This window comes from Vulpes lagopus, chromosome 23 (assembly GCF_018345385.1).
Source record: "Vulpes lagopus strain Blue_001 chromosome 23, ASM1834538v1, whole genome shotgun sequence".
NCBI lineage: Eukaryota > Metazoa > Chordata > Mammalia > Carnivora > Canidae > Vulpes > Vulpes lagopus.
In genome coordinates this window covers 19,397,779-19,414,114 of record NC_054846.1, presented here as the reverse complement: position 1 = coordinate 19,414,114, position 16,336 = coordinate 19,397,779, and the positions used below count along the sequence as shown (strand labels likewise).

Below are 16,336 nucleotides of genomic sequence, written 5' to 3'. Positions count from 1 at the left end.
GATCTAGGATTCTGACTAGATCACTAGTTTTAGAGAAGCCAAGAAAACATGAGCCTTTTTCCCTTCTACTTTATCAGTTAGATAACTTGTAAGTTATTTAAATTTACTGAGTTTAAATGTGCTTGCACTGAAAATATTTTTGCTTTAAATTGTAACCTCAGATTTAGCAGACATAAAGACAAAAATTCAAAATGCAAAAAATGAAAATAAATGGTAGTAAATATAGAGACTATAAAACAGGGACTTTGGGACAAACTAATTCTCAGAGCAACTTGGAAAGAAACAAGCAAATCTGGATCCATTTTCTTTAAAGAGAAGAATACTGAAGCTATAAAGAAGTGTTATCATCCTGCTAGTTTGCTGATGTGCTGTGTGACTGAAATTTCTGTTTACAAAGAAGTACTATAATATGTCATCTTTACTTACAAAAAAAATTTCTGCTTTACTCAAAAAAAGGACGTATAGACCATATAAACTCATGCCCTCAGTACAATGAATGGTATTTATCTCTATTTTTTAATCTTTATTACGATTCTCATATACAAATACATATAAAGTAGAGCAGACCTTTTTAATATTGGTCCCTCAAACTTGAACACTGCAAATGTGTGAAGAGGAAAACAATGTCAAGTACCCATTTGTGACTGTGCAAATCAGTGTCTCCAAGAAGAGTAGTCTGGATTTGGGGTTATTCTTGTTACCAAAAAGAAAAACAGTCTGTGTCTGTGTGACCAAGAAAAAAAAAAGCGTAAAAACACTGCTAAAAGCAAACAGAATTCTTGAACTCTGTGACCTATTTTGAATTGAAAAATAAAGTCTACCTTAGCCCCTCAGTCACAGTCCACTCAAATATTTGGGGCTGTGGAACTGTATTTCATTAAATAGCTGGGCAGTTGTTAGAGACTGAGCCACACGAAAGGCACATAAAGTCGTCTTCTAAGAGTCAATACATCTTCTGTAAGGTCCCCAACCATCCCTAACTCTGACAATCAGTAATTGTCATTAAAAGCTCTCATTATGTGAAGTAAGTGTAATTAGAGCATCTTGCCCTCACAGGGTGTACAGTACCGAGAAGGCTGGAAGGGTTCATAAATTAGTGCCAATTGACACTCCCTCTATCTACCATGCAATCTGCTGCAAGAGAGAAAAAATTGTATTTATACACATTAAGGCAAAAGCCCACTGGCCCAGACAAAATTAACCTAAACACTAACTGTGGTTATTTGAGGGTCTCCCCATTTCATTATGTGTTTCAGATATAAAAGAGATAAAGTTTGCTGCCATCAATAACACTGAACATATCTGCTGATTCTCACAGATTCGGAGACATTAATAATTCAAAATCTTGTGGGAATTTTGTCGTGGTGGAGATACGACTTGTCTGCAAAGAGAGCTCAGGGGATGCTCAGTATGATCTATTCTTCTATATATGCATAACTGCTGCATTCATCACAACAGAGAAGAAATACAGGATTCTCCTGTAAGTCTGCAAATGAAATTTTTGAATACATATTATAAAGTTCTTATGTCTAACATAATAATTCCCAATCAAACATGAAAATGATCATGGTAGGTCATTATACCTTATAGATTAAATGGATTGGTAGATACATTTTCTCTTATCTCTTAAACATATATGACATAATTAAGAAAACATTGAGACTGAATGGTGAGATGCAAAAAATAAGATAGAAAACACATTGGGCTCTCTCCCTACTGAGAGACAGAGTGTGTGTGTATGTGTATACACAAACATACGTGTGTGTATTTATATGTGTACACATATTTGTATATACACACAGTGCACTCATATATATTTATACATATATGTACATACCCACAAATATACACACTCACATATCTATGATCCCTAGGCTTACTTAGAAACTAGAAACTGACAGTGTCAGTTACATCACTGACTGTGTTGTGGGACAAACACCTAAGAAGATGATGCTGGCAAAAAATATCCACCAATATTATTCCCCAAAAGTTCCCTTTAGAGACCAACCAGACCCTTAATTCTTGATAAAAGACTTCGAACCACTCTCAATATTAAGGCTAGAACAATCTTTCTAAAACTCAAATCTAATCATGTCATTTCCCTGAGGAAATTCTTCCTATTGCCCTTAGAATAAAGCCCTAAATCCTCTTTAACAAGGCCCAGGAGACCCTATGTGAACTAGCTACCCCAGCCTACCTCTGCTTCATTTCAAGCCATTTTCCACTCCATTTTCTGAGCTCCAGGCACAATGGCCTTCTTTCAGTTCTTTGAAAACATCATAGGGAATCCTGCCTCAGGGCCTTTGAACATGGTGCTTTCTCCATAATGTTCTCCATTTAACAAATTCTTACTATCGTTCAGATCAAAGCTTAAGAGTCAATTGCCCAGAGAAGGCTTCCCCCATCGTTTCCTTCTAAAGCCTAACAGGCAATAATTACTAAATGTACCCAACTTTTTACTTGCATTTTTTTCATTTAGTCTCACAACAACCCCATGAAGTTAGCATTATTATCTCCATTTACACAAGTGAAAATGGATCCCAGAAAGATTAAGAAATACATGGAAGATCATGTAGCTTATAAATGAGGGAAAAGGAATTCACCGAGATGGTCTCCCCAATACATTCTTTCTTCACATGTAAATTCTTTGGTTAACACTTACCATAATATAATCAGTTGCTTAATGTTTGCTTCCCACATTAGAATGTAACCTCTATAAATGCAGAAAGGGTATCTACCTTGTTCACTATGATATTATTGTGCTGATGCTGGGAACACAGAGGTCCACAAATATCTCTTGTTGAATGAATGAGTGTATGATACACTGAGTCATTTCGAGCACAATGTAAAGAAAGGCTAATTAATAATGCTCAACACAAGTCATTATCTACCTAATTCCAGTACTAAATTTGGAAACCTGAAATAGACATGAATTATTATTAAATACTATATGCTGTCTAATGAAATTCATAGTAAATATAATCCAAATAGGAAATGTATGTGGTGTGTCTTTAGAGAAAGGAAATCCTGTGTGCATATCTAACACTTGTACTGGAACCTACCAGTAAAAGCAATTGCTCAGAGCACTTTCTGAAAATTCAGTTCTCTATAGATTTCAGAATAGGCTTGATAGCTCTTAATACCAATTTCAAAGTATAAACACATTTAAAATCACAATGAAAAATTACAGATAACTATAGTAAGATTGTTTCAAAGACTCATAGAGGATCTATCTCAATTAATACAGCTAATCCTTGCATCTAAACAGTCAGTATTACTCCGTACTATATTGAGAAATCTGATCAGAATGATTGTACATTTTCCTGAACTTAATACATAAGGTCAATTCTACTGACTCTGCGGACTAGTCAAGGTCACCCCTAGATTTCAAATTTTCATAATTCATGGTTATAACATGAATGAAAGCCTGATCTAAGTATTTATTTCAATATCCTACCTCATTAAATTTTTTATTTACCAGTGTTGCAACTGATGAACAAAATAAATAGGTCTTGTTTTATATTCTTCTTTTCTACCTTTCTGTAATAAAGTGGTTAATGAACACTGACATAGCCAAAGATATGAGGTAGCTTGCTATAAGAAAAATTTTCAAGGAGCACAAATACTATACTTTAAATCATAAGTCATAAAGGCCAATTATACTAGATAAGCAATTACAAGTACATGAAGACAAAAGTCTGTAACTTTATCTTTAGCAATATACCTATTTAGAAAGCCTACAGAGCTCACCATGTACACACAAGAAATATGAACAAATGAAAATATGGAGGACCTCCATAAGATTCAAAGACATCATCCTAATAAGTCCCTTTTCTTATCCATAGGACCACATTCCTCCATATTCTTACTGATAAGAATAAAATGCATAATCTATATTTTTCGAAAGCCAAGCTATATGCTTTATTAGATATACATGAACTTTGTTCAGCTATCAGAAATGTTTAAAGAGAATAACTGTTCTCTGTCAACAGTTCTACTTCTTCTATGAAGCCTTACCTGATCATTTCTATGTTCCCCCTAAATCTGAGCTCTGACTCCTTGTTACCATGTCACTTGTCCCTCAAGTACATCCTTTCCTGTTAAAGCACAGTTTCTACTACCTTATATTTCATATATTTATGTGTACATATCTCTCTTCTTAAAGTAGAAAGAAACTCATTCAGGGTAGGTTTTTCATCTGATTAAATTTTACACCTCCTTCCCTGCAATAGCATTCGTCATAATGGATACACATAAGAGATAGAACAATTCAAATTCACTTCACAAATAAATGAACATGGCTTTCTGTGAGAGATATGGAGTCAGCTGCCAATATATATTTGCTCCCAACAATACTAACATCAGATATGCTCTCTAGTGCTAACATGCAATAGCTTAAGTGAAAAACCAAAAATAACAAGTGCATGTACATTGCACAGCACAAATATCTTACTATAGTAAGGTTTCTACTTTGGTTATTCAATATTTCAATGTATTTTCTATCCACTGAAATCTCCCTTATCCTGTACTTGTGGATAATTATATAGGTCATTCATTCTTCTTTGCTCAATTTGGACTTTATAGAACTTAACATTCATAATAATCAATAAGAAATCCTTACAAAAGTAAGCTGCTTTGGCCATAGAATTCAAGCTACTGGTCATCCCTCTCTTTGCTACGCATCATGCAATTGTTCTCATTATAGGTCAACCTACAAAGTTTTTTTTTTTTTCTCACATATTTCCAATATTTTTTTTCACATACTTCCAATATTATTCCTTCTTCCCTTTGGCTCAGATCTACTATTCAACATGTCGCATAATCATGTCTATCTCAAGAGAATCGATAAGGTAATGTGGGTGCAATATCATTGGATATTTTCTTCCCCACCTTAATCACACTGATTAGTTCAATTCTTTGACCATAAAGAGGGATCATTATGTTAATTTTTAAATGAGGAGATAACTAATTAAACCAAAGTAACTCAAAAGGTTTAGAATATTAAAAGCAACAAAGATACTGGGAGAAAAGCTGATTTCAATGGAAGGAACATATTTAAATAAAAATTTTCCCTCCAGTGATGGACATTTTACCAAAAGCTTTAAATAAAATGCATTATTTCATGCATTATGGTATGAAAGTCAAAAGCTCATGAAAGTAGAAAAAGTTGATAGTTTCAGATTACATTACTCTAAATAAAGAAGGAATTGTTGCTGACATCATCTTAAATATATTGCAATATTGACATGTTTCTGAAGGAATTATAGTTGTGTGGCACAAGCCAAAATCAAATTTAGTTCAATCAAATGCAGCATATTTTTAAAAAATAAAAACATATTAGGGATACAAATATATGAAAAGGCCTCTATCAACCTTGTTCTTTATGTGCCAAATTTTTAAATCCCTACTTATTTGCAAGCAAAAAACATGTACATTGGTGAAATTTTGGGGTTATATATTCATAAAAAGAGTAATTTCACACACACACACAAATTCCTGACCATTGCTTCTCAAAAGTTCACTGAAAAAAGGCAGGGAGGGACCTGTTCCTTTAGAATTCAGTACTGAAATGTTTAAACCCACACAAGGAAAACTCACCAAGATTTAAACATAAATAACAAAGGAAAAATGAGAAAAAGAAATAAGAGAATTAAGTCAAACATTGTGTAAACTGAATTCAGACTCTAGGATTTTACAGAGCATTAATCTAATCTATGTCAAATTAGATTTTCAAATTCCATAATATTTGATTTCTTTTCTAAAACGGGTTTACTCTTAATCCCAGAAGTTTTTCTTTCAAAGATAAACTACAATTCTAAGTGAGATTTCTATTCAACTAGGAGATCTAGTGTTGATTTTTTAAGTATTTATGAATCATATTTATGATTTTACCCTCCCTAAACATTACTTTTGACTTTAATAAAGTTTAGACTCATGTAAGAACTCAAAGATGGTTTAATGTGGATTAAATAATACTCATTTAAAAACAGGACCACTTGTATACTATTTGTCAACTAAAATAATGTCAGAAAAGTTTTTAGACTTCTGAGAATTTTTTCCAACTTCAACTACAAAGCAACACAGAAGTCATCCAGGAATTTCAGTGTAAGACAGATCCGCTTTTGAAACACAATCCCAAAACTATATACAATTGACCACAGGTAATTTTTCTGTCTTTGCTGTGGGACTATAACCTTTAGAGAAAACACCATGACTATGTTCCAGGCTTCAGTGCTAAAGAATCTGCATGGCAGATTCAACCTAGGATTGTTAGCAATTGGACAGCTTGACCATTCCTTCACACCCTGCTTAATGGAACTTCTCATTAATATCACTTGTGAACTAGAAGTCACAAAATTAGATCATTCAACAGGAGTTGGCCTGTTCACTCATCCTAAAATGGTGTTGAAACATAAGTCTGTCGGTTTGCTCAAAAGCAAATAAAAGACTGCAGCAGGGCATGGATGTATGCAGTCCTTGTATAGTGAGTAGATCTGGGGTGGCATCAAAACAGGACAGCAGTGAAAACACCTTTAAGAATTCTCTGAAGTATAATTTAACAATACAAAATAAAAGGGGAAACTAAAGATGAAAGAAAAACTGGATAAAGCAATAACAAAAGAAGTTGTTTGTTTTGGGCAGAGACTCTGAGGACCAGGGTTTAAGCAGTTAGCTCTTCAGGCCGTGCAAATGCATATAATGCCACTAGTGTTCAAAGTGTTATTGATAGAGCATTGGTATTTTTGCAACATCACATTGCAGCACACAGTAACTCCTAGGAGTATCTTGAGATTTCTGGAAGCATGTGAATATGCGTGTATGTGTGCAAATACCTGGAAATGAGTACCTCTTCTGATACACCCCCAATTTTTTTTAAGAAAGATTCTATTCTGTACTGAAAAAAAATAGATACATCTCTTTTTTTTTTAATTTTTATTTATTTATGATAGTCACACAGAGAGAAAGATAGAGAGACAGAGACATAGGCAGAGAGAGAAGCAGGCTCCATGCACTGGGAGCCCGACGTGGGATTCGATCCCAGGTCTCCAGGATCGCGCCCTGGGCCCAAGGCAGGCGCCAAACCGCTGCGCCACCCAGGGATCCCGATAAATCTCTTTATATAAGTCAGTGTCCTATAATTTACTTTGATATTTATTTTGGCAATGAAATAGCATTTAGGATATAAGGAAGACCCATGTGAAAAAAAGGTTGTGTGAACCAGACTAATGTCATTTGAGACAAATCTGCCATGATGACTGTTCTGTGACCTGAAAACTTCTTGAGCACAGCTCCTTTCCCTGCTCACTCCCTTTTGTACACTATATCCTCAAGCACATTCTTGGGGCATAATGTCCTTCATCTGCCCTGGAGATATAACTATGACATACCTATTCTTAAAGATTCTCCTCTTGAGTGGTATTCCCAGTATTCCCAGTCTCTAGGGCTATAAAAACATGTCTTAAGGGAGGTGGAATTGTGGAGATCTACTCCTCTGTGGCCACCCAAGTCAGGCTTCTGTCCATGAATCCCCTTAATAAACATTTCTCACCAAGCTGGACTTGTGGCCTTTCTCTTTGGTCTTATGGCTCCTTCGGCATTTGTAGGCCATTTTGCATATACCTTCCTTTCATGGAACGAAAGCAATAGTTACATATACTTATACATGCATATGCACACACAATGAATGCGTGGCATCCATTGTAACTTAAATATTTGATTTCTTTCTGTTTAAAGTATAGTAAGAGGAAAAGTATCAAAAAGATTCTTTATCACAAAAGAAGTCAAAGAAGACAAATTAAGATCAAGAAAATCAGAAACTCCAAAGGAGAATCTATACAAAATTACACTATTTGTAACAACAGTGGAACATCTATTAAAAGAAAACTAGACAAGCCTTAGACCAGTGATCAGGAAGCCCTTTAATTTAATATAATAAGAAACAGCTTTATGGACCACAGCATGTTAGAATTACTCTTCTTCAGAAAAGGATCTCTGGGTGATGTCAAAAGACAAGAAGGATAAAGTATGGCTTTGTGAAGCCTGTTTAGAGATGGGAACATAGAGACGTTCATTCTGAAGAAAGAGAAAAGAGAGAGAAAAAAATGGCCAAAGTAGAAAAAGTGAAACCTTGCATGTGAATATGTATCATGCACCACTAATTTGTAAGACTCACAAAACCCAAGGCTTTTTGTTCTATCCTGAGTTCTGCCTGGAAAATGATTAATTTATTCTACAGCTATCTAGACTGGCACAGACTGGTGTCAGGTACTACATAAACAGCAGGGATATTAGAGGACAGGCAAGGTCCCTCCTCTCTTAGAGCTTACACTCTAGTGAAGATTGACACACAATGCGTAAATGAATGAGGTAATTTTGATAATAATAATGGCTTTGAAGAAGCAAAAATTGATGTTTTACAAAATACTGGGGAGGTACTTATGGAAGGCCACTGAAAAGGGACAACTTCAGCTGACACCTGAATAACAAGAAGGAGCCAATCCAGTGAAAACCAGAAGAATGTTCCAGACAGAGGGGAATGGCTAGTGCAAAGGCTCTGAGGTAAAAACAGCCTTCGTGTGTTTGAGGAGAGAAACTTTGTTGTGCTGGAGTATGCTGAGTCTGTAGTGTGGTATTAGGTAGGGCCAAGAAGTAAGGCAGGGCTAGCTAATAGGACCTTATTGGTTGGGTTAATGAGTCAATAAATCTTCTCCTAAGAGCAACAGAAGACACCAGAGGTTTTAAAACTAGGAAAGAGTTGGGAGAGAGTATGGTAATACAATGTGAAGTTTATATTCTAAAAAGATTACTTCATCTTATGAGTGAAGTCAGAATTTTAGGGAGATCAGAGTAGAAAGAGGTGAGATTGATGAGGGAATAATTACAAGGTAAGAGGCAGGAGTTGCTGGCATCTGGTTTTTAAATAGAGACAGTGAAGATGAACAGAAGTTGATGAACTCAAGATATATTTTGAAGGCAGATCCAGTAGGATTTACTGATAGGTTAGATATGGGAAGAGGGAGATGATGGAAAGAAATCCAGGAAGTCTTATATTCAAATAAAGAGTAGAGCCATTTACCGAAATGAGAAAAACTGAGGGAGAAGCAATCTAAGGATGGGAAGGGAGATCAAGAATTCTATTTTGCATATGATAAACTTGAGATTTTTATTAGATATCCAAGATGAGATATCAAATAGGCCTTTTGATATATATGAATCTGGCATTTGGTGAAGAAGTTATACCTGAAGATATCAATTTGGTAGCAGATGCATTTTGATGTTACAGAAAACCATGGTATTGGAGGCTCCTGGATGGCTCAGTCAGTTGAGCATCCAACTCTTGATCTTGGCTCAGGTTGTGATCTCAGGGTCATGAGAGAGCCCTGTGTTAGGGTCCACATTGAGTGTGGAGTCTGCTTGAGATTCTCTCCCTCGCTCTCTCTGCCTTACCTCCCCCCACAAACAAAACAAAACCACCATAGAATTGGACAAACTTTCCTAGAGAGTTACTGTAAGCAGAGAAAAGACCAGGACGCATGACCAAGTACTGAGACACTTTAACATTTAAAAGTTAAGCAGAGAAAAGAACCCACATAGGAAACTGAGAAGACATGGTCGGCAAAGAAGATAGAATCCCAAGAGAGGGAGGTATCATGGAAATGAAGAGGAAAGTATGTTTCAAAGAGGGAGTGATCAATTGTGCCTACTACTCCCAAGTGTTTAAGCAAGAAAAGAACAGAGAAACCACCACTGACTTTGTACAGATGGAAATGACTGGTAACCTTGATAAGAGCTAAGTTCTTAGCAGAGTGTAAGGGAGACTTGATACGAGTTAACTGAGGAGGTTTAGTGTAGTAAGGAATGAAGACTGGAAAAGTTGTCTAAAATCCCTCAGCAAATATCATCCTCAATGGGGAAAAACTGGGAGCTTTTCCCCTACAGTTGGGAACACTATAGGGATATCCACTCTTACCATATTTATTTAATATAGTGCTGGAAGTAGTAACCACAGCAATCAAACAAAAAGAAGTAAAAGACATTCAAATTAGCCAGGAGGTAGTCAAACTTTCACTATTTGCAGATGACATGATACTATACATAGAAAACCCTGAAGGAAAGAAAAGAAAAGAAAGGAAAAGAAAAGAAAAGAAAAGAAAAGAAAAGAAAAGAAAACCCTGAAGACTCCATCACAAAACTGCTAGTACTGATAAACGAATTCAGTAAAGTCACAGGATACAAAAATCAATGTACAGAAATCTATTTTATTTCTTTACACCAATAACAAAGCAGCAGAAAGAAATTAAGGAAGCAATCCCATTTACAATTGCACCAAAAACGATAAGATACCCAGGAATAAACCCACCCAAAGAGATAAAAGACCTATACTCCAAAAACCATAAAACACTGATGAAAGAAACTGAAGATGACACAAAGAAATGGAAAGGCATTCCATGCTCATGGATTGGAAGAATATTGTTAAAATGTCTATACTACCCAAAGCAATTGAAAATTTAACATAATCCCTATCAAAATACCACCAGCATTTTTTTCACAGAGCTAGAACAAAATAACCCTAAAATTGGTATGGAGCCACAAAAGATTCCAAATAGCCATTGAAACCTTAAAAAAGAAAAGCAAAGCTAGAGCTATCACAATTTCGGACTTCAAGTTATATTATAAGCTGTAATAACCAAAACATTGTGGAACTGGTACAAAAATAGACACATAGATCAAGGTGCCAGGTGGCTCACTAGGCTAAGTTTCTGACTCTTGATTTCAGCTCAGGTTATCATCTTAGGGATTGAACCCCATGTTGGGCTCCATGCTCAGCAAGGTGTCTGCTTGTCCCTTTCCCTCTGCTCTCTCTCTCAAATGAATAAACAAAATCTTTTAAAAAAAATAGACACAAAGATTAATAGAACAGAACAGAAAACGCAAAAATGAACCCAGAACTATATAGTCAATTAAACTTTAACAAAGAAGGAAAGAATATCCAATAGGAAAAAGTCTCTCCAACAAAGGGTGTTGGGAAAATTGGATAGTCACATGCAGAGGAATGCAACTGGACCACTTTCTTACACCATACACAAAAATAAATTCAAAATGGATTAAAGACCTAAATGTGAGACCTGAAATCATAAAATTCCTAGAAGAGAACACAGGCAGCAACTTCTTTGATGACCTTGGCCATAGCAACTTCTTTCTCGATACATCTCCTGAGATAAGGGTAACAAAAGCAAAAATAAATTACTGGGACTACATCAAAATAAAAAGCTTCTGCACAGTGAAGGAAACAATCAACAAAACTAAAAAGCAATTTACAGAATAGGAGAAGAAAATTGTAAAGGACATATATAATGAAGGGTTAGTATCCAAAATATATAAAGAACTTACAAAACTCAACAACCAAAAAAAAAAAAAACCCAATTTAAAAATGGGGAGAAGACAGGAATAGACATTTCTCCAAAGAAGACATAGATGGCAACACACACATGAAAAAGTGCTCAATATCACTTACCATCAGGGAAATGCAAATGAAAACTACAATGAGATATCACCTCACACCTGTCAGAATGGCTAAAATCAACAACATAAGAAACAACAGGTGGTGATGAGGTTGCAGAATGCAAACTGGTGCAGCCACTCTGGAAGAGAGTATGGAGGTTCCTCAAAAAGTTAAAAATAGAACTACACTGCAATCCAATAATCACACTACTGGGTATTCACCCAGAATACTAATTCAAAGGGATGCATGCACTCCTATGTTTATAGCAACATTTTATCTATAATAGCCAAATTATGGAAGCAGCCCAAGCGTCCACTGACTGATGAATGAATGGATAAAGATGTGGTGTGTGTGTGTGTGTGTGTGTGTGTGAATATTACTGAGCCGTAGAAAAGAATGAAATCTTGCCATTTGCAAGGACATGGATGGAGCTAAAGAGTATTATCCTAAGCCAAATAAGTCAGTCAGAGAAAGACAAAGACCACATGATTTCACTCATTTGTGGAACTGAAGAAACAAAACAAATGAGCAAAGGGTAAAAGCGAGAGGGAGAGGCAAATCAAGAAACAGATTCTTAAGTATAGAGAACAAATCCCCTTGATGGGGATTAAGGAGGGCACTTGTGCTGAGCACAGGACTAAATGGAAATAGGTGATGGGGATTAAGGAGGGCACTTGTGATGAGCACAGGACTATATATGGAAGTGTCGAATCACTATACTATATACCTGAAACTAATATTACACTGTATGTTAACTAACTGGAACTTAAAAACTTAAAAAAAAATTATTTGCTTGGAAGGAGAGCAGTGAGATGGGGCAGTCGCTGGAAAAGGAGTTGGAAGGTTATAAGAGCATGGTCCAGCAGGGGCCCACACTCAATCCTACCCTGGTTTCTGGGCTTAGTGCTAATAACTGGGATAGAATGCAGGATCTTGAGGTTTTTTTTTTTTTTTTTTGAGTCACTGATACAATAAACACTTATTGAAACATTTATTGAAGACCTACTAGATTCAAAGCACAGTGGTAGGAATCAGAATAGAACTAAGGCTACAGGCCCAGATTTTCAGTACTTGAACTCTTGCTAGGGAGTAAACTTGTGGAATTTGGTTCCAAGGAAACAAAAAAAGTAGGCTAACCTTCAGGTCCCACTAGCCTTACTGTAGTTCACATCTGACCGATAGAATGACCGACAGATAAATGGACAGGTTGTCATATTTTTTTTCTTTCTTTTTTCAACTGGAAGTTTGTACTTTTTGATCACCTTTGCTTATTTCACCCACCCCTTGCAGATATTAAAAGAAGACAAAAGAAATAGAGATAAATGAATATGTAATAAAGATTGCATAAAATGTATGTTGACAGTTAGGGAATATATATTTATGTATAAAGTGCAAAGAAGGTTAGCAACAAGAAAAAAAAAACAAAAAAAAAAGAACAAAGAAAATATGAAGCTATCAATGAAAGGAAAGAAACTGCAAGCACTGAATGGCCCCAGGACTCAGAATAGCTAAAATTTTGTTGCTGAGTAACAAGTCAGAGAGAAGCATCAAACAAGCATTCAGCCATGATCAATCAGTATTTTTCTCAGAGATCATAAGGTACTCCCGCAGCAAACGGTAATAGTCTTCAGGCTAGAAAGACTTGTTCAATATTCCTCACTTCCACTGGCTACTGGTCCCCTAGGAACCTTTGGTGTTCTGACTATCCCCTCATCCTCTCTGTGCTCTACTATCATCCTCCCCCAAACTGGGATCACCATCTGGCCCTCTTCGTCTCCTGGATGATGACAGATGACTTACAGAAATAAAGGCAAGAGTCAGATACAAAAAGGAAAGCCAAAGATGAACAAAAGGACAGGGGTGGAGATCCTTTTGCTCTGGCCTCTTATTAATAATCTCTGTATTTCCTTATGCCTAGGGGACCTATATGAATACTTCTGGTGAGAGAAGGGAGAAAGAATGAAGTGAGAGAATGTAACACTTACTGCATGCCTCTTACATGCCAGAAACTGTGCTTAGGCTTCTCATGTTCCCATGTTTGTTTCTGACAACAATTCTCAGTTGCCTACGGATGAGGAAATCATGACAAAAAAAGAAAAAAAAAAAGATGAGAATTTTGTCCCAGTTTACATAACTAGAGAGAAATAGAACTGGAGTCTGAAATCAAGTTTGTCTAAGTCTAAAGACTATCCTCTTCTCATTATAAACATCAAGGAGTTGGTTACCTATGTTTAAGATATATTAAATCAAGGGGAAATTATGGAAAAATACTAAGTAAAAAATACATGAATGCAATGAACTTGTGATTGGGGTGCGTGAATTAGCATTTTTTGTTGAGATTGCAAAGGTCAACTAAGGTAAAAACTCGATCAAAACAAACTTTATGAAATATTTTTTAGAAACCAGATTAAAGGGTATAATGAGGTGTTCCGTAGGTCTGTTTAGAATGGAATAAAAATTTACATCTATACAATCGCCACAAAAGAGGTATAAATACATACTTAAAATCATTATCTTTAGAACTAAGAGTAAGTTTGGCCATGATATACCATTGATATGTCAGTATGTTTTTCCTAAAAGACAAGGATACTCTCCTACACTACTAAGTAAAACCTGCTACTTGGGAAATTATCTTGATAATGATACTACCATCTACCATTATCTATGCCATCCAAAATTTCACCAATTGTCCAATCTTTTTCTAATCTAGCTCATGTTTTGTAGTTAATTGTCATGTCTCTTTATCTGGAACAATTAAATCCTTATTCTTTCCTTGCCTTCCATAATCTTGGTATTTTTGAAGAACACAGGCCACTTACTTCACAGTGCATGTGTTTGGGTTTGTCTCATGACCAAATTCAGGTTGAGGATTTTTGACAGGAATGCCAGAGAAGTGATGCTATGCCCTCTATTGATCACATCAGGAGGCAATGATATCCATTTGTCCCATTAGTGGGTGTATTCACTTTGATTACTTGGTAAGGTGGTGTCTTCTAGGTTTCTTCTCAGTGAAAATTGCTACTTTTCCCTTTGTAATTAAAATACTTTGAGAATACTAGTTGCCAAATAGTGATTTTCTAACTCCAACATTTCTCATATGTTTATTGCCTAGAGTTCTCTCCCAATGATTTAATCATTTATTTATTGATATTAGTATGGACTCATGCATCCCTATTTTATTTATTGTGTTATAAGCTTTTACTATCACTATTAATTTGGATGCTCAAATAATTCCAGATTTGGCCAGGGCAAGTCCCTTCAAGCTTCTGACATCTTCTGACACGTCTTCATCATTTTGGAGCACTACTTATCTTTAATTTACTTTTTCCCTCATATATCCTGTATATACCCAGCCTGCTGGCACTGTTGGGCTTGACTGCCTCTGCAGTGCTACCCACCTCCCAGGACCCTGTCCTGATCACCTCCTCAGCTCTGGACCTGCAGGCCACCCCAACTCTGGCTTCATCAAGGGGAGGTAAGGGAACCAAAATTATCTTTTAAAGAAAAGATAAAAGGAACGGGAGGAGGACAGGAAGGCGACAGGAAGAACTCAGTTTCACTCTTAAATGATCACTTGTGAATGATCTTCTCAGCTGGCAGTCATTTTCCCAGAGCACTAGAAGATACTTCATTTTAATTTGGCCTCTATTCCTGACTTAGGAAAGTCAGCTGCCAAGCTAATTATTGTTTTGGAAAGTTGCCTTTCTCTCTGGTTGGTTTGGAAATATTCTCTTTGAGCAGGATGTGTAGTGACAAAAGAACACAGACTTGGGAAGTAGATTATCTGGATTCAAATCCCAAGGATATCCCAGAGAACATGATAAAAAATAAGAGACCATGTATACATAATAATACAATTATTCAGGATCTATTCAGAGATTATAGGCAGATTTGCTATTTAGTTTCTCATTAGTTCTGAAATGAATTCATCGAAGCTTCTTTCAAATTACTTTTCTGCCTGTGTTAAGTACCTCTACTTATTATTTTTTGGGAGTGTTAAGAATGCCCTTTCCTCTTTCTATTTCCAGATCCACCATCTTGGTCCATGTTCACATTATCTATGCCATTCATGATTTGATAGATTTCTACTTTACTGGCCAAAGAGTCCTCATCTTTCACTATGTCCTCATATGTCAATTCCTTTTCTCTCCCTCCTACCAATTCATTTTATAATGAATTGGTAACCACAATAATGAAATTTACTGAGAAAACTAAATTTTGAGATGCTGCCATAACTAATGGAGTCAGAGAAATGATGAAAAGGGGCTTTAATGAGGTTTGAAATATGGTTGGAATATTACAGATAGAAAATCAATTTGGAGAATGCTGTCAGCTTCATCCACAAGGGAAAAATTATTTAAACACACACATCTAAAGGACAGAAATAAGTTTGAAGGCAATGAAGAACTGACAATTGTTTTATGATAGAGAAAGCTCAATCTTTATCTACCTATATCCAACTATCTATTTATCTGTCTGTCTGCCTATCTATATCTATCTATCTATCATCTATCAGTATTTAGCTATGATTAAAAGTCTAACTTGGCAAATATCTAAATACCTTGGGTATTCAAATTCTGCAAAAACTAGTAAATAATTAAGTATTTGACATTGTAAGTAATTTACCCTTAACTCTAATCTTAGAAGCAGAAGGAGGAGTTTTAGGACTCCTAGGCAATACCACTTACATAAACAATGCATAATTTTGGTCATCCCATACAATGGATTTTACCTTCCTCAAGAAAAAAACTAAAGTTTGTGGTGTCAGGAATGATGAGTATTTTGAAGAAAAGTGTATCTTTTCCATAAAGCCATTTAGGCTACATACTTCAC

At 35.8% G+C, this 16,336-nt stretch overlaps 1 protein-coding gene and 1 long non-coding RNA gene across 5 annotated transcripts in view; one reads left to right on the top strand and one right to left on the bottom strand.

The window, feature by feature from the left end:
• Window positions 1-16,336, bottom strand: part of SLC10A7 (solute carrier family 10 member 7) — a 241,205-nt gene that overhangs the window by 120,654 nt on the left and 104,215 nt on the right. The window contains exon 6 of one of the 3 annotated variants that reach the window (XM_041738491.1): window positions 13,318-13,568. The exons of the other annotated variants lie outside the window; for them this stretch is intronic. Within the exon in view, the coding sequence (XP_041594425.1) occupies window positions 13,485-13,568 (84 nt within the window). The 3' untranslated portion in view covers window positions 13,318-13,484. Of the gene's footprint in view, window positions 1-13,317; window positions 13,569-16,336 lie in introns of those variants that run through there. 3 annotated transcript variants of the gene reach the window in all.
• Window positions 1-16,336, top strand: part of LOC121481254 — a 105,821-nt gene that overhangs the window by 87,536 nt on the left and 1,949 nt on the right. For both annotated transcript variants that reach the window (XR_005985247.1, XR_005985246.1), the window contains 2 exons: window positions 1,319-1,480; window positions 14,857-14,978. This is a non-coding gene — a long non-coding RNA (uncharacterized LOC121481254). The remainder of the gene's footprint in view (window positions 1-1,318; window positions 1,481-14,856; window positions 14,979-16,336) is intronic.